The 25,359-nt window shown below is 53.0% G+C and overlaps 1 protein-coding gene across 1 annotated transcript; it reads left to right on the forward strand.

Moving 5' to 3' along the window:
- The first annotated feature begins 263 nt into the window (after positions 1–263).
- LOC138355359 (nascent polypeptide-associated complex subunit alpha, muscle-specific form-like) lies at positions 264–23,817 on the forward strand. Its single transcript, XM_069310242.1, has 2 exons — positions 264–524; positions 22,540–23,817. Exons 1-2 carry the CDS (start codon positions 264–266, stop codon positions 23,815–23,817), a joined length of 1,539 nt encoding a protein of 512 aa, XP_069166343.1.
- The last annotated feature ends 1,542 nt before the right edge of the window (positions 23,818–25,359 follow it).

Consider the following 25,359-nt stretch of genomic DNA (forward strand, 5'->3'; position numbering starts at 1 on the left):
TCTCACATTAACAACTGTGTTATTCTGACATTAACAACTGTGTTATTCTCACATTAACAACTCAATTATTCTCACATTAACATCTGTAATATTCTCATATTACCAGGTGAATTATTCGCATAATAACACCGGCATTATGTTCATAATGTGTTAAGGTTATTCTTAATATGTTAAGGTTGTGTGTTGTAAGTAACAATTGTTCCGAGCAACCGTGAGAGCGCTGCGAGCAGCAAGCAACACTACCGGAGAGTGCCACACACGTCATGGCCCAGCAGAGTGCCACACACGTCATGGCCCAGCAGAGTGCCACACACGTCATGGCCCAGCAGAGTGCCACACACGTCATGGCCCAGCAGGAGAGTAAGTGTCAAGAGAGTAAGTTGTGTAGTGAAGGACGAACACTGCGCCTTGAGGGCTGGGGCGGCCACAGTCCTCGACCCCTCCAGCGCGGCCCTCACCTTGAGTGCCGGACCACACTCAAGGTGTTCCCGAATGAAATAAATAACTTTACACGGCGGCCAATGGTAAGCTGTGTGGGCCAAGATATGTGCATCGTGCTACCGATTGATGTGGTCACCTCTCTAACTCATCCCCCACCTCTCTCCCCAACACGCCTGCGGAGGGTGTACCACCTCTCTCTCCAACACGCCTGCGGAGGGTGTACCACCTCTCTCTCCAACACGCCTGCGGAGGGTGTACCACCTCTCTCTCCAACACTCCTGCGGAGGGTGTTCCACCTCTCTCTCCAACACTCCTGCGGAGGGTGTACCACCTCTCTCTCCAACACGCCTGCGGAGGGTGTACCACCTCTCTCTCCAACACTCCTGCGGAGGGTGTACCACCTCTCCAACACTCCTGCGGAGGGTGTACCACCTCTCCAACACTCCTGCGGAGGGTGTACCACCTCTCCAACACTCCTGCGGAGGGTGTACCACCTCTCCAACACTCCTGCGGAGGGTGTACCACCTCTCCAACACTCCTGCGGAGGGTGTACCACCTCTCCAACACTCCTGCGGAGGGTGTACCACCTCTCCAACACTCCTGCGGAGGGTGTACCACCTCCCTCTCCAACACTCCTGCGGAGGGTGTACCACCTCTCTCTCCAACACAAGGATGAAACACCCCGTCATCCCTACTCTTTAACACACTGTCGAATTGTGTAACAACCCTCGCACTCTCCAACTGCCCCATCCAGAGGGTGTAACCCACCAACCACCTACATCCCTCCCCACCACACCTGACGACACACCTGCAACAAGACTCGTAGTCCAACCCATCCTCGACTCAAGTCCATTACATTCAGCGACCCCACAGACGCATTCATAAATTTTAACATGCTGTTCATTCTAAACGGAAATTTTCTCAAGTACAAATTAATATTATAATATATTGGCATATTGTGTATATATAGGCATAGGATTGGTTAGGTCAGGTGTTTAGGTTCTGTTGGCAATTATTTGCATTTGTAGTACGTGGGTGAAGCATTTACAGCGTTGTGATTCGAACAAAATTCGTCAGTGAACCACTTGTTCCGGATATGTTCGAACGTCAGCAGTTGTGAGTCGTGTGTAAACCGCTTTTCATTCATAAACAGGGGGTTTGGCGGGTGCATGGAATCACTTTTGGATCTTTGTTTGGAGGACGAGCTGCATTTACAGCGTTGTGGTTCGAACAAAAGTCGTCAGCTGTTCCGGAAGTGTTCGGACGTCATCAATTGTGAGTCGTGTGTAAATCGTTTTTCATTCATATACAGGGGGTTTGGCGGGTGGATGGAATCGATTTTGGCCTTTGTTAATGAGGACGGGCTGGTTAATGAGGACGGGCTGGTAGATGAGGACGGGCTGGTTGATGAGGACGGGCTGGTAGATGAGGACGGGCTGGTTGATGAGGACGGGCTGGTTGATGAGGCCGGGCTGGTTGATGAGGCCGGGCTGGTTGATGAGGCCGGGCTGGTTGATGAGGCCGGGCTGGTTGATGAGGACGGGCTGGTTGATGAGGACGGGCTGGTTGATGAGGCCGGGCTGGTTGATGAGGCCGGGCTGGTTGATGAGGACGGGCTGGTTGATGAGGCCGGGCTGGTTGATGAGGACGGGCTGGTAGATGAGGACGGGCTGGTTGATGAGGACGGGCTGGTTGATGAGGCCGGGCTGGTTGATGAGGCCGGGCTGGTTGATGAGGACGGGCTGGTTGATGAGGACGGGCTGGTTGATGAGGCCGGGCTGGTTGATGAGGCCGGGCTGGTTGATGAGGACGGGCTGGTTGATGAGGCCGGGCTGGTTGATGAGGACGGGCTGGTTGATGAGGCCGGGCTGGTTGATGAGGCCGGGCTGGTTGATGAGGACGAGCTGGTTGATGAGGCCGGGCTGGTTGATGAGGCCGGGCTGGTTGATGAGGACGGGCTGGTTGACGAGGACGGGCTGGTTGACGAGGAGGGGCTGGTTGACCAGGACGGGCTGGTTGACGAGGACGGGCTGGTTGACGAAGACGGGCTGGTTGACGAAGACGGGCTGGTTGACGAGGACGGGCTGGTTGACGAGGACGGGCTGGTTGACGAAGACGGGCTGGTTGACGAGGACGGGCTGGTTCACGAAGACGGGCTAGTTGACGAGGACGGGCTGGTTGACGAGGACGGGCTGGTTGACGAAGACGGGCTGGTTGACGAGGACGGGCTGGTTGACGAAGACGGGCTGGTTGACGAAGACGGGCTGGTTGACGAAGACGGGCTGGTTGACGAGGACGGGCTGGTTGACGAGGACGGGCTGGTTGACGAGGCCGGGCTGGTTGACGAGGACGGGCTGGTTGACGAAGACGGGCTGGTTGACGAGGACGGGCTGGTTGACGAGGACGGGCTGGTTGACGAGGACGGGCTGGTTGACGAAGACGGGCTGGTTGACGAGGACGGGCTGGTTGACGAAGACGGGCTGGTTGACGAGGACGGGCTGGTTGACGAAGACGGGCTGGTTGACGAGGACGGGCTGCGTAGTCCCTGGCGTATCAAGGCTCGTCCACCTCGACCTTCACAAAGGCTGATGTTGGCCAAGAATGAGTGCAGGGGAATTTAGGACAGACTTTGTTGACCTCAGCGTAGTACGTCCAGGAGTTACCGTTGGGGGGAGGGGGGGGGGGGTGCTCAGACATCACATGTCACTACACAAATATTTACACAGGTTTAAACAGCATTTTCATTGGTTCGTAAAATACACTTGTGATCACCCTCTCACTCACTGGTTGTCTTGATCACTCACAGGTTGTCTTGATCACTCACTGGTTGTTTTGATCACTCACTGGTTGTCTTGATCACTCACAGGTTGTCTTCATCACTCACAGGTTGTCTTCATCACTCACTGGTTGTCTTGATCACTCACAGGTTGTCTTGATCACTCACAGGTTGTCTTGATCACTCACTGGTTGTCTTGATCACTCACAGGTTGTCTTGATCACTCACTGGTTGTCTTGATCACTCACTGGTCGTTTTGATCACTCACTGGTCGTCTTGATCACTCACAGGTTGTCTTGATCACTCACTGGTCGTCTTGATCACTCACTGGTTGTCTTGATCACTCACAGGTTGTCTTGATCACTCACTGGTTGTCTTGATCACTCACTGGTTGTCTTGATCACTCACAGGTTGTCTTCATCACTCATTGGTTGTCTTGATCACTCACAGGTTGTCTTGATCACTCACTGGTTGTCTTGATCACTCACTGGTTGTCTTGATCACTCACTGGTTGTCTTGATCACTCACAGGTTGTCTTGATCACTCACTGGTTGTCTTGATCACTCACTGGTTGTCTTGATCACTCACTGGTTGGCTTGATCACTCACTGGTTGTCTTGATCACTCACTGGTTGTCTTGATCACTCACAGGTTGTCTTGATCACTCACTCACTGGTTGTCTTGATCACTCACTCACTGGTTGTCTTGATCACTCACTGGTTGTCTTGATCACTCACTGGTTGTCTTGATCACTCACAGGTTGTCTTGATCACTCACTGGTTGTCTTGATCACTCACTGGTTGTCTTGATCACTCACTGGTTGTCTTGATCACTCACTGGTTGTCTTGATCACTCACAGGTTGTCTTGATCACTCACTGGTTGTCTTGATCACTCACTGGTTGTCTTGATCACTCACAGGTTGTCTTGATCACTCACTGGTTGTCTTGATCACTCACTGGTTGTCTTGATCACTCACAGGTTGTCTTGATCACTCACTCACTGGTTGTCTTGATCACTCACTGGTTGTCTTGATCACTCACTGGTTGTCTTGATCACTCACTGGTTGTCTTGATCACTCACAGGTTGTCTTGATCACTCACTCACTGGTTGTCTTGATCACTCACTGGTTGTCTTGATCACTCACTGGTTGTCTTGATCTCTCACAGGTTGTCTTGATCACTCACAGGTTGTCTTCATCCAACCCGTCCTCTTAAAAATAACGTCACTTTTGGCTGGTATGCGCACTATGGCCAAATTTGGACGTAATTTGAAATGAAATCGACTCACAAAAGTGACGTTCTGTTCCGTTTTCTGTTTGAGTCGTCCGACGTACGCGCAGAGGTTTTGAGAGGACACTTTAAATTAACGTTTTTCATAACGTTTTGAAACTTTATGAGAATTTCCTGCCCACCTAACCTATCAGAGGACCCTTAACTTACTGTTGTTGTAAAAAAAATCACAAATTTATTTTCATTTTTTTTTTATTTTCAAATTACGTCCACATTCGGCCATACGGGCAAACGGCCAATAGCGAAGTTCTTTTTAAGAGGACAGGTTCTTCATCACTCACTGGTCACCCACTACCTTGTGTAGCTTCCGGGAGATCAACATCCCCGCGGCCCGGTCTCCGACCAGGCCTCCTGGTTGGTCATCTGGTCAAGCAGGCTGTTGGACACGGCTGCTCGCAGCCTGACGTATGAACCACAGCCTGGTTGATCAGGTAATCTTGTGGGTGTGTGTGTGTCGAAAGGTGGTCGACTAGGTACCAGGTAATCACAGCGTTGACCTCTGGTAGACACAACGTTGACCTGCCATTGACCTAAGGCTGGCAGTAGGCATATTTACAGGTAAGCTGTCAATATAATTACCTGAAGACGCCGCCAGGAAGCAGCGGGGTACACCTCACGCAGCATCGCTTACCTGCAGGGGAAGAGAGCCAGGAATTAAATTTCATTCTTATGAAGTCTATTTTCAGTTGAAATTGATTATTTCCGGTGAAAACTTTGGGGGGCGGGTTGTGGGGGAAGGGGGGTTAATATCATGTATAGCCTAAAACATACTTGGAGTATACCTGGAGAGCGTTCTAGTTCTTCTATTCCTCAAGCCCGGCTCGAGGCCAGACTTGACATGTCTGGCTTGATTGCTGGACCAGACTTGGTCCAGCAGGCTGTTGCTTGGAGAGGCCCGCAGGCCCACATATCCACAACAGCCCGGTTGGTCCAGCACTCCTTGCAAGAACGTGTCTAAGTGTCTCTTGAATACATCAACCTTTGCTCCAGCAATATTTCTAAGACTTACTGGGAGGGTGTTGAACAGCTGTGGACCTCTGATGTTTATGCAATTGTGCCTATGGCACCTCTACTCCTCACTGGTTCTATACTACATTTCCTTCCGTACCTTTCACTCCAGTATGTTGTTATTCTACTGTGCAAATTTGGGACGTGGCCTTCCAGTATCTTCCATGTATATATTATTTGATACCTTTCTCGTATCCTTTCCAGAGAGTACATTTTGAGAGCTTTGAGACGGTCCCAATAATTCGGATGTTTTATCGTGTCTATGCGTGCCGTATATGTTCTCTGTATTCCCTCTAATTCAGAGATCTCCCCCTCTCTGAAGGGGGAAGTGAGTACCGAGCAATACTCAAGACGGGACAGCACCAGTGATTTAAATAGTATTAACATTGCTGTGTGGTCTCTGGATGTGAACGTTCTCATACTCCATCCTATCATTGTCCTGGCCGCCGCCGCTATATTTGCTCAGTTATCTTCACGAAATATCAGGTTGTTAGACATCATAATTGGTCTTTTACATGTTGTTTTCCTTCTATGATTAGGTCTGATTGTGTCCTGTACCCTGTGCTTCGTTTAAGTTCCTCGTTTTCACCATATCTCAGTACCTGGAACCTGGCACTTAGCCTATCGGCGGAGGATGGTAAAATTATCACTAACAAGTGGAGGAGGTCAAGGAACAGTTAGACGAGTTCCTGAGGCGGTGCAGGTGGGCATGTGGGCCTGCGGGCCGCCCCAAGCAACAGCCTGGTGGACCACGTTATCACAATACAAATCTCGCCCCACATATTGGTGCGGGAGTAGAAGAACTCCCAGAACCCTCTACAGGTAAACTCCAGGTACTTGTATACGAGCGATCTGTTGACATTAACAATGAGGTCAATAACGTAATTATCTCCCTCTCATGAGGTGAGTCGCTCCACATAAATACAAATTACATTTATAATATTACTTTTATCTACCAAAAGGGTTAACATTTATATTTATAATAACCAATACCATATACTTTCTGCCCGGGTCTCTCACCCCCCTTCCCCCACTGACCCATTTTTCCCAATCACCAGTCTCTCGTCCCTCTCATCACTATCTCCTGTCTGCAACTGTCCCAAAACATCTCCCGCTCCCCGTCCCACACCTCTTGCCCTCTTCTTCCCCTCAATATCTCTGTGTCTGTCACCGACTCCATGAAGTGTTTTCTGTATCTGTTCTTTTCTGTATGTCTTCCTGTTTTTCCTTTCCCTAGACGATCCGGTCAGTCTCTTTTTTGCCTTTCACTGTTTATCTTGCTGAATTTCTCTCTTATAAACATAATATAATAGTTTCTCATTGGTGTGTGGGCGGTCCACCGGCGGGAGGTCCATAGAAGCGTGAACTGTGGGAAAATATAATAGCGTGCTGCTGGGTCTGAGAAAGCTTTTGAAGGTGTGTGAGGATCGTCTGTTTTATGCTGCTCCAGGCACAATATGACCAGTATCAAATTTATATTATTTTTATCGAGACCGTCGCATAAATTTCATAATATACAAAAATGGGGTTTAAAATTGTATTTTTTTTAATATTTTTCCTGTAGCCACCTACCACAGGGAATAGTAACCCAACCTGATCCTGGCAACCACTGTGTCGCACAGTCTGGTCCACGTTTTGTGCTGCCAATAAACAGTTTCAGATCTCAAAAAAATCACAGCTTTTGATATTGATGCTTTCAGGCCGTTGGTAATCAGCAATGTCTCTCCTTTTGGACCTAAATGTTTGGAACAATATAGTCTTAAGAACAGAGTTGGGGATACCTAGGCCTAGTTCAACTTCATTCTCGATACATGATATAAATGCAGCCAAATTATCAACTGTTTTCGTTCGCCGGGTCAGCACCGTTATCTCAGACCAGATTACTCCCAGATGTACAGCCAGCATCACTTAACATAACCCGACCTTGACAGCGCAGCGAAATTCATTTCGATGACCAACAATCATCACCCATCTATGAAGTTAACATTCAACTCTCCGGCTGAGACTACTCAAGCTGGTGCGAATCGATTACGACGTTTGAGCATCTCTTCCACGCCCCACCCCATCACCAGGAGAGAGTTTTACCTCTCAAACAGAGCCACAAGTGCTACCAACACACTTCACTAAGTGTGCACTCGAAGCCGCAGACTGTAGAACATCTGTGATGAACATCAGCACTTCGAGGACTGGCAGGGGACCTACCAACGCTGCATACTGCGTGATGGAGCCCACACTGCTGTCTCGTGTGAGTGCCCTACTGGCAAGCTGAAGTGAAGATGTCTGAGCTCAGACAAGCATCTCGGCCGACCCACCCTACAACAAGATCTACAGACTCCTTAAACATCCAAGCCGCTGTATTTCCAACTGTACCGGGTAGCAGTGCTTCTCCAACAGTACCGGGTGGTAGTGCTTCTCCAACAGTACCGGGTGGTAGTGCTTCTCCAACAGTACCGGGTGGTAGTGCTTCTCCAACAGTACCGGGTGGTAGTGCTTCTCCAACAGTACCGGGTGGTAGTGCTTCTCCAACAGTACCGGGTGGTAGTGCTTCTCCAACAGTACCGGGTGGTAGTGCTTCTCCAACAGTACCGGGTGGTAGTGCTTCTCCAACAGTACCGGGTGGTAGTGCTTCTCCAACAGTACCGGGTGGTAGTGCTTCTCCAACAGTACCGGGTGGTAGTGCTTCTCCAACAGTACCGGGTGGTAGTGCTTCTCCAACAGTACCGGGTGGTAGTGCTTCTCCAACAGTACCGGGTGGTAGTGCTTCTCCAACAGTACCGGGTGGTAGTGCTTCTCCAACAGTACCGGGTGGTAGTGCTTCTCCAACAGTACCGGGTGGTAGTGCTTCTCCAACAGTACCGGGTGGTAGTGCTTCTCCAACAGTACCGGGTGGTAGTGCTTCTCCAACAGTACCGGGTGGTAGTGCTTCTCCAACAGTACCGGGTGGTAGTGCTTCTCCAACAGTACCGGGTGGTAGTGCTTCTCCAACAGTACCGGGTGGTAGTGCTTCTCCAACAGTACCGGGTGGTAGTGCTTCTCCAACAGTACCGGGTGGTAGTGCTTCTCCAACAGTACCGGGTGGTAGTGCTTCTCCAACAGTACCGGGTGGTAGTGCTTCTCCAACAGTACCGGGTGGTAGTGCTTCTCCAACAGTACCGGGTGGTAGTGCTTCTCCAACAGTACCGGGTGGTAGTGCTTCTCCAACAGTACCGGGTGGTAGTGCTTCTCCAACAGTACCGGGTGGTAGTGCTTCTCCAACAGTACCGGGTGGTAGTGCTTCTCCAACAGTACCGGGTGGTAGTGCTTCTCCAACAGTACCGGGTGGTAGTGCTTCTCCAACAGTACCGGGTAGCAGTGCTTCTACAACTGTACCGGGTAGCAGTGCTTCTACAACTGTACCGGGTAGCAGTGCTTCTACAACTGTACCGGGTAGCAGTGCTTCTACAACTGTACCGGGTAGCAGTGCTTCTACAACTGTACCGGGTAGCAGTGCTTCTACAACTGTACCGGGTAGCAGTGCTTCTACAACTGTACCGGGTAGCAGTGCTTCTACAACTGTACCGGGTAGCAGTGCTTCTACAACTGTACCGGGTAGCAGTGCTTCTACAATTCACCCTACTGCTTGGGTGGGAAACACTCAACCATAACCATCTAACGCAATCGTCAACCAACTCTGTAAATAATACTTCACACGATCACCAGCATCCACCAAACCCAAGATGGTTGCTACCACTCCATCCCTCCACCGTCCATCTTTTTAATCCCGTTCCGTGCTAAAGATTTTATCCTTTTTATCCATCCTTCCATGCCCTGCCTACCAGCCTCTTCGGAACCGGATCACCAAACGTTTTATTATTATTATCACATTTAGGTACAAGTCCATGTGTGCAGCTGCCCTAGACTATGAAGGGGAGTACAGTGCGTTAAAAAGCTAGCTACGTGATGCAAAGTCCCCATCACACAGGATGGTTAGTCATACAGAGGCATGTGATCAGTAGTCTGCACTGGCAGACTCTGGGTGCATTATGAGGATATCCTCAAGAACACGAGAGTGAATAAAGTAATTGCAAAGCTCCAGGTACCTCATGCCAACTGGTCTGAAAGGTCTAATAACTGGGCATTCAGTGATGTAGTGCGGGAGATCATGCCGTAGTTCCTGCTCACAGAGTTTGCAACTGGAGTGCTCAGGATTGGGAGATCCGTCACCTGCAGCCACCTGCCACAGGTAACGGTAACCCAACCTGATCCTTGCAACCACTGTGTCGCACAGTCTAGTGGACGTTTTGTGCTGTCCATAGATGTAGGTTTCAGATCTGAACAAATCATAGCTTTTTATACTAGTACTTTCAGGTCGTTGGGAGTTCAGATTTTTTTTTTTTTTTATTAACACATTAGGTACATCTGCATTAGTGCAGCTGCCCTAGACTATATGAAGTGGAGTACAGTGTGTCAAAAAAGCTAACTAGGTGATGCTAAGAAATCTCCATCACACAGGATGGTTAGTCATACAGAGGCATGTGATAAGCGGTCTGCACTGGCAGACTCCGGATGCATTTTGAGAATATCATCAACACAAGAGTGAATAAGGTAGCAGTGGTAATACAAGTCCCCATCTCGCAGGATGGTTAGTCATACAGAGCCATGTGTTTAATAGCCTGCACTGGCAAATTTTGGGTATACTGTGAGGATATCTTCAAGAATACGAGAGTGAATAAAGTAATTGCAAAGCTCCAGGTACCTCATGCCAACTGGTCTGAAAGGTCTAATAACTGGGCATTCAGTGATGTAGTGCGGGAGATCATGCCGTAGTTCGGGAGTTCAGAGGAGCCTATCGCCACACGAAAGGTCTACGGTCCGACCATGCCACATTTCAAAATGCTGGACCATTTTAGCTTGTATTTTAGTACAGGCAATATTCGTCATGCCTGGCTCTTGGAGAATAAATCAGACATCTATGTCCTAATTACTTTGATCTAGTGAAGCCGTTTGAATGATTTCATTATAAGATATTTGTTGGGCGCAGACCATTTTGATCTTTTAAGGCTTTTAAGAGTTTTTAAATCATTTTTATATATAAATAGCACGCAGGTTCTACAGTATTGCATCTTAACTCACATGTAAATAAGTATGCATGCAATGTGTATGTTGTTAACAGTGTACATATATGTTGCTTAATGTTCAGGAGTACATTGTTCAGTGTGGAGGAAAATATTGGTAGTGTACATATGTATGTTATTACAGATATGCTACAGTGTACATACATACTCTTGTATATTGTGCATATGTACGTTGCCTAGTGTACACGTGTACACCCTCAGCACCACCAGGCCCTCCACCACCTAGGTGGAGGGCGTTACCTAGCACCACCCTCAGCACCACCTGGCCCTCCACCACCTAGGAGGAGGGCGTTACCTAGCACCACCCTCAGCACCACCAGGCCCTCCACCACCTAGGAGGAGGGCGTTACCTAGCACCACCCTCAGCACCACCTGGCCCTCCACCACCTAGGAGGAGGGCGTTACCTAGCACCACCCTCAGCACCACCTGGCCCTCAACCTAGCAACATACGTTAACCAGTACTGTGTAAAAAGCAGGAACAGGCGTCCGAGCCCTCTTGAGATAGATATTAGAAATATTAAAATACCTTGACGTTGAAGTAAGGCGACTCGAAATAACTGTTACGCTTCCATTAGGGTTATAGAACTACCCTAAACAATTAAGAGCACATACAAGAGTTGAGGTATCACCGACTGAAAGGTTAAGAGCAGTAATTCTAGTTATCATAATTAAAACCAATTTTACGATTTGCTGAAAATAAGAAATGAACAATATTCGTAGTGAACGAACTTGACTATAAATGTACAAAACAAACATTTGAAATAAAGCATTTAAATTCCTTAAACCATTCGTCCTGGGGCTAGATTCATGAAGCAGTTACGCAAGTACTTACGAACGTGTACATCTTTCCTCAATCTTTAACGGCTTTGGTTACATTTATTAAACAGTTTACAAGCATGAAAACTTCCCATTCAACTGTTGTTATTGTTATAAACAGCCTCCTGGTGCTTCGGAGCTCATTATCTGTTTAATAATTGGAAACAAACCCGCCAAAGATTGAGAAAAGATGTACAGATTCGTAAGTGCTTGCGTAAGTGTTTTCGTGAATCTGGTCCCTGGACTTGTAGAACAAGTCGATGGTGATACTAGACTTGAAAGACTTGATAATGGTTCAAGACGGACCCAAACGTGGTCGTCTCCTCGTCTTCTGGTGTGTGGTTTGGTCATTATATCTTCAGCCCCGTTATTGTGACTCATCGCCTGCATAAGATCGATTGATAAACATTAAGCCACCCAAGAGTTGGCACGGGCATGAAAAGCCCGTAAATCGCCTGCATACACAAATGTCCGTTTTGAATTGCATTGACGAGTCTCAGGTGACGTGCCAGTGCTGCCCCCAAGCGGCCGTCAGGTGAAGCTCTCCCTGTTTGTTCGGCTGGGTTTATCTGGCGCTATCTGTGTCGTATCTCTCTGCCTCCCTGCCTCTCTGTACACACTCTCACACTATACAAAGAAATACACCGTCTGCCAGTGAACAAACTATCATATACCACCGTATAATTATAACCAAAGGATCAAGGCCGTACTCCCCTTGATGGACCCAAGCCTATGGAAACCACGGTCATTTTACGGGGTACAATAGGTTCTTATTTGTCATACCTGGAGTATATTTAGAGTGAATTCTGGGAGCTGTTCTACTCCGCAAGCTCGGCCCGGGTCCAGCATGACTGGTGAGAACTAGGTCCACCAGACTGTTGCTTGGAGCGGTCCGCAGGCCCACATATCAATGTATGTTTATGAGGCCCCCTGCAACCACGTCCTCACCTGTGGACCCCTGCAACCACGCCCTCACCTGTGGACCCCTACAACAACGACCTCACCTGTGGACCCTTGCAACCCAGTCCTCACCTGTGGCCCCCTGCAACCACGTCCTCACCTGTGGACCCATACAACCACGCCCTCACCTGTGGACCCCTACAACAACGACCTCACCTGTGGACCCTTGCAACCCAGTCCTCACCTGTGGCCCCCTGCAACCACGTCCTCACCTGTGGACCCCTACAACCACGCCCTCACCTGTGGACCCCTGCAACCACGTCCTCACCTGTGGACCCTTGCAACCCAGTCCTCACCTGTGGACCCCTGCAACCACGTCCTCACCTGTGGACCCCTACAACCACGCCCTCACCTGTGGACCCCTACAACCACGTCCTCACCTGTGGACCCCTACAACCCCGTCCTCACCTGTGGACCCCTACAACCACGTTCTCACCTGTGGACCCCTACAACCACGCCCTCACCTGTGGACCCCTACAACCACGCCCTCACCTGTGGACCCCTACAACCACGCCCTCACCTGTGGACCCCTACAACCACGCCCTCACCTGTGGACCCCTACAACCACGCCCTCACCTGTGGACCCCTACAACCACGCCCTCACCTGTGGACCCTTGCAACCACGTCCTCACCTGTGGACCCCTACAACCCCGTCCTCACCTGTGGACCCCTACAACCCCCACCTCACCTGTGGACTTCTACAACCAGGTCCTCACCTGTGGACCCCTACAACCACGCCCTCACCTGTGGACCCTTGCAACCCAGTCCTCACCTGTGGACCCCTGCAACCACGTCCTCACCTGTGGACCCCTACAACCACGTCCTCACCTGTGGACCCCTGCAACCACGTCCTCACCTGTGGACCCCTACAACCACGTCCTCACCTGTGGACCCCAACAACCCCGTCCTCACCTGTGGACCCCTACAACCCCCACCTCACCTGTGGACCCCTACAACCACGTCCTCACCTGTGGACCCCTACAACCCCGTCCTCACCTGTGGACTCCTACAACCACGTTCTCACCTGTGGACCCCTGCAACCCCGTCCTCACCTGTGGATCCCTGCAACCCCGTCCTCACCTGTGGATCCCTGCAACCACCACCTCACCTGTGGACCCCTACACCATGCCCTCACCTGTGGACCCCTACAACCACCACCTCACCTGTGGACCCCTACAACTACCACCTCACCTGTGGACCCCTACAACCACGTCCTCACCTGTGGACCCCTACAACCACCACCTCACCTGTGGACCCCTACAACCACCACCTCACCTGTGGACCCCTACAGCCACATCGTCACCTGTGGACCCCTACAACCACGTCCTCACCTGTGGACCCCTACAACCACCACCTCATCTGTGGACCCCTACAACCACGTCCTCACCTGTGGACCCCTACAACCACGTCCTCACCTTGTGGACCCCTACAACCACCACCTCACCTGTGGACCCCTGCAACCCCGTCCTCACCTGTGAACCCCTACAACCACGTCCTCACCTGTGGACCCCTACAACCACGTTCTCACCTGTGGACCCCTACAACCACGCCCTCACCTGTGGACCCCTACAACCACGCCCTCACCTGTGGACCCCTACAACCACGCCCTCACCTGTGGACCCCTACAACCACGCCCTCACCTGTGGACCCCTACAACCACGCCCTCACCTGTGGACCCCTACAACCACGCCCTCACCTGTGGACCCTTGCAACCACGTCCTCACCTGTGGACCCCTACAACCCCGTCCTCACCTGTGGACCCCTACAACCCCCACCTCACCTGTGGACTTCTACAACCAGGTCCTCACCTGTGGACCCCTACAACCACGCCCTCACCTGTGGACCCTTGCAGCCCAGTCCTCACCTGTGGACCCCTGCAACCACGTCCTCACCTGTGGACCCCTACAACCACGTCCTCACCTGTGGACCCCTGCAACCACGTCCTCACCTGTGGACCCCTACAACCACGTCCTCACCTGTGGACCCCAACAACCCCGTCCTCACCTGTGGACCCCTACAACCCCCACCTCACCTGTGGACCCCTACAACCACGTCCTCACCTGTGGACCCCTACAACCCCGTCCTCACCTGTGGACTCCTACAACCACGTTCTCACCTGTGGACCCCTGCAACCCCGTCCTCACCTGTGGATCCCTGCAACCCCGTCCTCACCTGTGGATCCCTGCAACCACCACCTCACCTGTGGACCCCTACACCATGCCCTCACCTGTGGACCCCTACAACCACCACCTCACCTGTGGACCCCTACAACTACCACCTCACCTGTGGACCCCTACAACCACGTCCTCACCTGTGGACCCCTACAACCACCACCTCACCTGTGGACCCCTACAACCACCACCTCACCTGTGGACCCCTACAGCCACGTCGTCACCTGTGGACCCCTACAACCACGTCCTCACCTGTGGACCCCTACAACCACCACCTCATCTGTGGACCCCTACAACCACGTCCTCACCTGTGGACCCCTACAACCACGTCCTCACCTTGTGGACCCCTACAACCACCACCTCACCTGTGGACCCCTGCAACCCCGTCCTCACCTGTGAACCCCTACAACCACGTCCTCACCTGTGGACCCCTACAACCCCGTCCTCACCTGTGGACCCCTACAACCCCGTCCTCACCTGTGGACCCCTGCAACCACCACCTCACCTGTGGACCCCTACAACCCCGTCCTCACCTGTGGACCTCTACAACCACCACCTCACCTGTGGACCCCTACAACCCCGTCCTCACCTGTGGACCCCTACAACCACCACCTCACCTGTGGACCCCTACAACCACGTCCTCACCTGTGGACCCCTACAACCACGTCCTCACCTGTGGACCCCTACAACCACGTCCTCACCTGTGGACCCCTACAACCACGTCCTCACCTGTGGACCCCTACAACCACGTCCTCACCTGTGGACCCCTACAACCACGTCCTCACCTGTGGACCCCTACAACCACGTCCTCACCTGTGGACCCCTACAACCACGTCCTCACCTGTGGACCCCTACAACCACGTCCTCACCTGTGGACCCCTACAACCACGTCCTCACCTGTGGACCCCTACAACCACGTCCTCACCTGTGGACCCCTACAACCACGTCCTCACCTGTGGACCCCTACAACCACGTCCTCACCTGTGGACCCCTACAACCACCACTTCACCTGTGGACCCCTGCAACCACGTCCTCACCTGTGGACCCCTACAACCACGTCCTCACCTGTGGACCCCTGCAACCACCACTTCACCTGTGGAGCCCTGCAACCACGTCCTCACCTGTGGACCCCTACAACCACGTCCTCACCTGTGGACCCCTACAACCACGTCCTCACCTGTGGACCCCTACAACCACGTCCTCGCCTGTGGACCCCTACAACCACGTCCTCACCTGTGGACCCCTACAACCACCACTTCACCTGTGGACCCCTACAACCACGTCCTCATCTGTGGACCTCTACAACCACGTCCTTACCTGTGGACCTCTACAACCACGTCCTCACCTGTGGACCCCTACAACCACGTCCTCACCTGTGGACCCCTACAACCACGTCCTCACCTGTGGACCTCTACAACCACGTCCTCACCTGTGGACCCCTACAACCACCACTTCACCTGTGGACCCCTACAACCACGCCCTCACCTGTGGACCCCTACAACCACGCCCTCACCTACACCTGTGGACCCCCTACAACCACGCCCTCACCTACACCTGTGGACCCCTACAACCACGCCCTCACCTACACCTGTGGACCCCTACAACCACGCCCTCACCTACATCTGTGGACCCCTTCAACCACGCCCTCACCTACACCTGTGGACCCCTACAACCACGCCCTCACCTACACCTGTGGACCCCTACAACCACGCCCTCACCTACACCTGTGGACCCCTACAACCACGCCCTCACCTACACCTGTGGACCCCTACAACCACGCCCTCACCTACACCTGTGGACCCCTACAACCACGCCCTCACCTACACCTGTGGACCCCTACAACCACGCCCTCACCTACACCTGTGGACCCCTACAACCACGCCCTCACCTACACCTGTGGACCCCTACAACCACGCCCTCACCTACACCTGTGGACCCCTACAACCACGTCCTCACCTGTGGACCCCTACAACCACGTCCTCACCTGTGGACCCCTACAACCACCACTTCACCTGTGGACCCCTGCAACCACGTCCTCACCTGTGGACCCCTACAACCACGTCCTCACCTGTGTACCCCTGCAACCACCACTTCACCTGTGGAGCCCTGCAACCACGTCCTCACCTGTGGACCCCTACAACCACGTCCTCACCTGTGGACCCCTACAACCACGTCCTCACCTGTGGACCCCTACAACCACGTCCTCACCTGTGGACCCCTACAACCACGTCCTCACCTGTGGACCCCTACAACCACGTCCTCACCTGTGGACCCCTACAACCACGTCCTCACCTGTGGACCCCTACAACCACGTCCTCACCTGTGGACCCCTACAACCACGTCCTCACCTGTGGACCCCTACAACCACGTCCTCACCTGTGGACCCCTACAACCACGTCCTCACCTGTGGACCCCTACAACCACGTCCTCACCTGTGGACCCCTACAACCACGTCCTCACCTGTGGACCCCTACAACCACGTCCTCACCTGTGGACCCCTACAACCACCACTTCACCTGTGGACCCCTGCAACCACGTCCTCACCTGTGGACCCCTACAACCACGTCCTCACCTGTGGACCCCTGCAACCACCACTTCACCTGTGGAGCCCTGCAACCACGTCCTCACCTGTGGACCCCTACAACCACGTCCTCACCTGTGGACCCCTACAACCACGTCCTCACCTGTGGACCCCTACAACCACGTCCTCGCCTGTGGACCCCTACAACCACGTCCTCACCTGTGGACCCCTACAACCACCACTTCACCTGTGGACCCCTACAACCACGTCCTCATCTGTGGACCTCTACAACCACGTCCTTACCTGTGGACCTCTACAACCACGTCCTCACCTGTGGACCCCTACAACCACGTCCTCACCTGTGGACCCCTACAACCACGTCCTCACCTGTGGACCTCTACAACCACGTCCTCACCTGTGGACCCCTACAACCACCACTTCACCTGTGGACCCCTACAACCACGCCCTCACCTGTGGACCCCTACAACCACGCCCTCACCTACACCTGTGGACCCCTACAACCACGCCCTCACCTACACCTGTGGACCCCTACAACCACGCCCTCACCTACACCTGTGGACCCCTACAACCACGCCCTCACCTACATCTGTGGACCCCTTCAACCACGCCCTCACCTACACCTGTGGACCCCTACAACCACGCCCTCACCTACACCTGTGGACCCCTACAACCACGCCCTCACCTACACCTGTGGACCCCTACAACCACGCCCTCACCTACACCTGTGGACCCCTACAACCACGCCCTCACCTACACCTGTGGACCCCTACAACCACGCCCTCACCTACACCTGTGGACCCCTACAACCACGCCCTCACCTACACCTGTGGACCCCTACAACCACGCCCTCACCTACACCTGTGGACCCCTACAACCACGCCCTCACCTACACCTGTGGACCCCTACAACCACGTCCTCACCTGTGGACCCCTACAACCACGTCCTCACCTGTGGACCCCTACAACCACCACTTCACCTGTGGACCCCTGCAACCACGTCCTCACCTGTGGACCCCTACAACCACGTCCTCACCTGTGGACCCCTGAAACCACCACTTCACCTGTGGACCCCTACAACCACGTCCTCACCTGTGGACCCCTACAACCACGTCCTCACCTGTGGACCCCTACAACCACGTCCTCACCTGTGGACCCCTACAACCACGTCCTCACCTGTGGACCCCTACAACCACGTCCTCACCTGTGGACCCCTACAACCACGTCCTCACCTGTGGACCCCTACAACCACGTCCTCACCTGTGGACCCCTACAACCACGTCCTCACCTGTGGACCCCTACAACCACGTCCTCACCTGTGGACCCCTACAACCACCACTTCACCTGTGGACCCCTGCAACCACGTCCTCACCTGTGGACCCCTACAACCACGTCCTCACCTGTGGACCCCTGCAACCACCACTTCACCTGTGGAGCCCTGCAACCACGTCCTCACCTGTGGACCCCTACAACCACGTCCTCACCTGTGGACCCCTACAACCACGTCCTCACCTGTGGACCCCTACAACCACGTCCTCGCCTGTGGACCCCTACAACCACGTCCTCACCTGTGGACCCCTACAACCACCACTTCACCTGTGGACCCCTACAACCACGTCCTCATCTGTGGACCTCTACAACCACGTCCTTACCTGTGGACCTCTACAACCACGTCCTCACCTGTGGACCCCTACAACCACGTCCTCACCTGTGGACCCCTACAACCACGTCCTCACCTGTGGACCTCTACAACCACGTCCTCACCTGTGGACCCCTACAACCACCACTTCACCTGTGGACCCCTACAACCACGCCCTCACCTGTGGACCCCTACAACCACGCCCTCACCTACACCTGTGGACCCCTACAACCACGCCCTCACCTACACCTGTGGACCCCTACAACCACGCCCTCACCTACACCTGTGGACCCCTACAACCACGCCCTCACCTACATCTGTGGACCCCTTCAACCACGCCCTCACCTACACCTGTGGACCCCTACAACCACGCCCTCACCTACACCTGTGGACCCCTACAACCACGCCCTCACCTACACCTGTGGACCCCTACAACCACGCCCTCACCTACACCTGTGGACCCCTACAACCACGCCCTCACCTACACCTGTGGACCCCTACAACCACGCCCTCACCTACACCTGTGGACCCCTACAACCACGCCCTCACCTACACCTGTGGACCCCTACAACCACGCCCTCACCTACACCTGTGGACCCCTACAACCACGCCCTCACCTACACCTGTGGACCCCTACAACCACGTCCTCACCTGTGGACCCCTACAACCACGTCCTCACCTGTGGACCCCTACAACCACCACTTCACCTGTGGACCCCTGCAACCACGTCCTCACCTGTGGACCCCTACAACCACGTCCTCACCTGTGGACCCCTGAAACCACCACTTCACCTGTGGAGCCCTGCAACCACGTCCTCACCTGTGGACCCCTACAACCACGTCCTCACCTGTGGACCCCTACAACCACGTCCTCACCTGTGGACCCCTACAACCACGTCCTCGCCTGTGGACCCCTACAACCACGTCCTCACCTGTGGACCCCTACAACCACCACTTCACCTGTGGACCCCTACAACCACGTCCTCATCTGTGGACCTCTACAACCACGTCCTCACCTGTGGACCTCTACAACCACGTCCTCACCTGTGGACCCCTACAACCACGTCCTCACCTGTGGACCCCTACAACCACGTCCTCACCTGTGGACCTCTACAACCACGTCCTCACCTGTGGACCCCTACAACCACCACTTCACCTGTGGACCCCTACAACCACCACTTCACCTGTGGACCCCTACAACCACCACTTCACCTGTGGACCCCTACAACCACCACTTCACCTGTGGACCCCTACAACCACCACTTCACCTGTGGACCCCTACAACCACCACTTCACCTGTGGACCCCTACAACCACCACTTCACCTGTGGACCCCTACAACCACGCCCTCACCTGTGGACCCCTACAACCACGCCCTCACCTACACCTGTGGACCCCTACAACCACGCCCTCACCTACACCTGTGGACCCCTACAACCACGCCCTCACCTACACCTGTGGAGCCCTACAACCACGCCCTCACCTACATCTGTGGACCCCTACAACCACGCCCTCACCTACACCTGTGGACCCCTACAACCACGCCCTCACCTACACCTGTGGACCCCTACAACCACGCCCTCACCTACACCTGTGGACCCCTACAACCACGCCCTCACCTACACCTGTGGACCCCTACAACCACGCCCTCACCTACACCTGTGGACCCCTACAACCACGCCCTCACCTACACCTGTGGACCCCTACAACCACGCCCTCACCTACACCTGTGGACCCCTACAACCACGCCCTCACCTACACCTGTGGACCCCTACAACCACGTCCTCACCTGTGGACCCTACAACCACCACCTCACCTGTGGACCCCTACAACCACGCCCTCACCTACACCTGTGGACCCCTACAACCACGCCCTCACCTACACCTGTGGACCCCTACAACCACGCCCTCACCTACACCTGTGGACCCCTACAACCACGCCCTCACCTACACCTGTGGACCCCTACAACCACGCCCTCACCTGTGGACCCCTACAACCACGCCCTCACCTACACCTGTGGACCCCTACAACCACGCCCTCACCTACACCTGTGGACCCCTACAACCACGCCCTCACCTACACCTGTGGACCCCTACAACCACGCCCTCACCTACACCTGTGGACCCCTACAACCACGCCCTCACCTACACCTGTGGACCCCTACAACCACGCCCTCACCTACACCTGTGGACCCCTACAACCACGCCCTCACCTACACCTGTGGACCCCTACAACCACGTCCTCACCTGTGGACCCCTACAACCACCACCTCACCTGTGGACCCCTACAACCACCACCTCACCTGTGGACCCCTACAACCACGCCCTCACCTACACCTGTAGACCCCTACAACCACGCCCTCACCTACACCTGTGGACCCCTACAACCACGCCCTCACCTACACCTGTGGACCCCTACAACCACGCCCTCACCTACACCTGTGGACCCCTACAACCACGCCCTCACCTACACCTGTGGACCCCTACAACCACGCCCTCACCTACACCTGTAGACCCCTACAACCACGCCCTCACCTACTGCTAGCCCCAAGAATATTGCCTTCAACCTTGGACGCACAGACAGACATTCTCCATAATAGTATAGATATATATTCAGTCTTCCTGCCCCCGATAAAAGGAATGATTGCTATGTCAGAAGCCCCACATGTATATTTTATATTGTAAATAATGAGAGGAGACACTCACTTGAACACACTCACACATGTGGGATCGTATCTTGAGAGAACAATGCTACATATAGTGCAATGGACTCCTTCACAGTCTTCCATATGGACTGCTGGTCCTAGGGACGTCTCGATAAGCCTAATACCAAAGCTTTCTGTCCCCGACAACTGGAATTTAAATGAATGAATGGAGTCTCTCTTTCTCTCTCTTAAAAAAAATATTATAAAATGTTTCAATCTCATAATATGTCACTTTACTAACTGATCACACTGCTCTATAACATTCTGATGTGTTAAAACACCATCCAAAATACCTTAGTTTGTGCTCCAGTGACAGACGTTCTCTTCTTTCCACATTCCACAGAAAACAACTTTCGGAAAAAGAATAACGTATTTTCTCACTTTCCGCAACATTCACACAACACAAGTTTGAGCTTTACCAACTGCCACTTAATGTCAGGTGACAAACTGACTCTTAATGTTCCTAAATATATATATATATATATATATATATATATATATATATATATATATATATATATATATATATATATATATATATATATACATACATATATATATATATATATATATATATATATATATATATATATATATATATATATATATATATATATATATATATATATATATATATATATATATATATATATATATATATATATATATATATATATATATATGACTTCTTAATACGAGGCGACCAACCGGGTCGTAATATTTTATTTTTAAATTGGTTCATAATGTGAGTGGGAAGCAAGCACTTGGACTTGACATATCATGACATGCTACAGCAAACACTTAGAGGTAAGGGGCCTGACGCTTGGGTTCGATCCTCGGCGGGGGCGGAAACACATGGGCAGAGTTTCTTTCACCCTGTTGCGTCTGTTCACCTAGCAGTAAATAGGTACCTGGGAGTTAGACAGGTGATACGGGCTACTTCCTGGGGGTGTGTAGCAAAAAGGAGGCCTGGTCGAGGACCGGGCCGCGGGGACGCTAAGCCCCGAAATCTACTCAAGACAATCTCAAGGTAACCTTCCCAGTAGTCCCACATGCACTAATTACATCAATACATGTTCCCTAGAACTCCTACGTTCTTCAAATGACAATCAGCAGCAACCCTCCCCCCCCAGCAACACCTTCCCCAGGCGCTGCAACACCTTCCCCAGGCGCTGCAACACCTTCCCCAGGCGCTGCAACACCTTCCCCAGGCGCTGCAACACCTTCCCCAGGTGCTGCAACACCTTCCCCAGGTGCTGCAACACCTTCCCCAGGCGCTGCAACACCTTCCCCAGGCGCTGCAACACCTTCCCCAGGCGCTGCAACACCTTCCCCAGGCGCTGCAACACCTTCCCCAGGTGCTGCAACACCTTCCCCAGGTGCTGCAACACCTTCCCCAGGTGCTGCAACACCTTCCCCAGGTGCTGCAACACCTTCCCCAGGTGCTGCAACACCTTCCCCAGGCGCTGCAACACCTTCCCCAGGCGCTGCAACACCTTCCCCAGGCGCTGCAACACCTTCCCCAGGTGCTGCAACACCTTCCCCAGGTGCTGCAACACCTTCCCCAGGTGCTGCAACACCTTCCCCAGGTGCTGCAACACCTTCCCCAGGCGCTGCAACACCTTACCCAGGTGCTGCAACACCTTCCCCAGGTGCTGCAACACCTTCCCCAGGTGCTGCAACACCTTCCCCAGGTGCTGCAACACCTTCCCCAGGTGCTGCAACACCTTCCCCAGGTGCTGCAACACCTTCCCCAGGTGCTGCAACACCTTCCCCAGGTGCTGCAACACCTTCCCCAGGCGCTGCAACACCTTACCCAGGTGCTGCAACACCTTCCCCAGGTGCTGCAACACCTTCCCCAGGCGCTGCAACACCTTCCCCAGGCGCTGCAACACCTTCCCCAGGTGCTGCAACACCTTCCCCAGGTGCTGCAACACCTTCCCCAGGTGCTGCAACACCTTCCCCAGGCGCTGCAACACCTTCCCCAGGCGCTGCAACACCTTCCCCAGGCGCTGCAACACCTTCCCCATTATCTGCAACACCTTCCCCAGGCGCTGCAACACCTTCCCCAGGTGCTGCAACACCTTCCCCAGGCGCTGCAACACCTTCCCCAGGTGCTGCAACACCTTCCCCAGGCGCTGCAACACCTTCCCCAGGTGCTGCAACACCTTCCCCAGGCGCTGCAACACCTTCCCCAGGCGCTGCAACACCTTCCCCAGGCGCTGCAACACCTTCCCCAGGCGCTGCACGGACAATACTAACAACATGCAGCCAAGCAGTTTGCCATGAACCCCATTACAAGCAGCCTGGAGTTAGCAACAGGGTCGGGTGGAGCCAGGTTCACGAGGTGCCTAAACCGTAAAGAGCCTAATCAACCGTGAAGAGCTCAGTCCCCCAGGGTATTGTGCTTGCTCCAGTACTTTTTCTCATCCTCATATCAGACATAGACAAGGACACAACCTATAGCACTGTACCATCCTTTGCGGATGACACTAGGATCTTCATGAGAGTTGGCAACATAGAGGACACGGCAAACCTCCAATCAGATGTCAATCAGGTCTTTCTATGGGCTACAGAAAATAATATTGTGTTTATCGAGGATAAGTTCCAGCTCATGCGCTACGGAAAAAAAAAGAAAAATATAAAAACAGAAACCACGTACAAAACTCAGGCAAATCATAACATAGAACGAAAAGGCAATGTAAAGGATCTGGGTGTACTCATGTCGGAAGACCTTACCTTTAAAGAACACTATAAAGTAGCCGTCACAACTGCAAGAAAAATGACAGGTTGGATAACAAGAACTTTTCACACTAGAGATGCTATACCGATGATGATACTTTTCAAAACGCTTGTGCTCTCTAGAGTGGAGTACTGCTGCACAATGACAGCCCCTTTCAAAGCTGGAGAAATTGCTGACCTGGAGAGCGTGCAGAGATCCTTTACTGCTAGAATCCACTGAGTAAAGCATTTAAACTATTGGGACCGACTGAAGAGCCTAAATCTGTATTCTCTTGAGCGCAGGCGGGAGAGATACATAATAATTTACACGTGGAAAATAGTAGAGGGGCTGGTCCCAAACCTGCACACTGAAATAACATCACATGAGACCAGGAGGCATGGCAGGATGTGCAGAATACCCCCGTTGAAGAGCAGAGGTGCAACAGGTACTCTGAGAGAGAACTATCAACATCAGAGGCCCGAGACTGTTCAACACGCATCCACTACACATAAGGGACATAACTGGCCGACCCCTCACAGTGTTCAAGAGAGAACTATCAACATCAGAGGCCCGAGACTGTTCAACACGCATCCACTACACATAAGGGACATAACTGGCCGACCCCTCACAGTGTTCAAGAGAGAACTATCAACATCAGAGGCCCGAGACTGTTCAACACGCTTCCACTACACATAAGGGGCATAACTGGCCGACCCCTCACAGTGTTCAAGAGAGAACTATCAACATCAGAGGCCCGAGACTGTTCAACCCGCTTCCACTACACATAAGGGGCATAACTGGCCGACCCCTCACAGTGTTCAAGAGAGAACTATCAACATCAGAGGCCCGAGACTGTTCAACACGCTTCCACTACACATAAGGGGCATAACTGGCCGACCCCTCACAGTGTTCAAGAGAGAACTATCAACATCAGAGGCCCGAGACTGTTCAACACGCTTCCACTACACATAAGGGACATAACTGGCCGACCCCTCACAGTGTTCAAGAGAGAACTATCAACATCAGAGGCCCGAGACTGTTCAACACGCTTCCACAACACACAAGGGGCATAACTGATCGACCCCTCACAGTGTTCAAGAGAGAACTGGATAAACACCTTCAAAGGATACCTGATCAACCAGGCTGTGACTCGTACGTCAGGCTGCGAGCAGCCGCGTTCAA

Source organism: Procambarus clarkii, chromosome 67 (assembly GCF_040958095.1).
Source record: "Procambarus clarkii isolate CNS0578487 chromosome 67, FALCON_Pclarkii_2.0, whole genome shotgun sequence".
Classification (NCBI taxonomy): Eukaryota; Metazoa; Arthropoda; class Malacostraca; order Decapoda; family Cambaridae; genus Procambarus; species Procambarus clarkii.

Coding starts and splice junctions, on each gene's coding strand:
- LOC138355359 (XM_069310242.1), top strand. CDS start 264: ATGGCCCAGCAGAGTGCCACACACGTCATGGCCCAGCAGAGTGCCACA. Junction 525..22,539: donor ACTTTACACGGCGGCCAATG/GTAAGCTGTGTG, acceptor CATGTTCCCTAG/AACTCCTACGTTCTTCAAAT.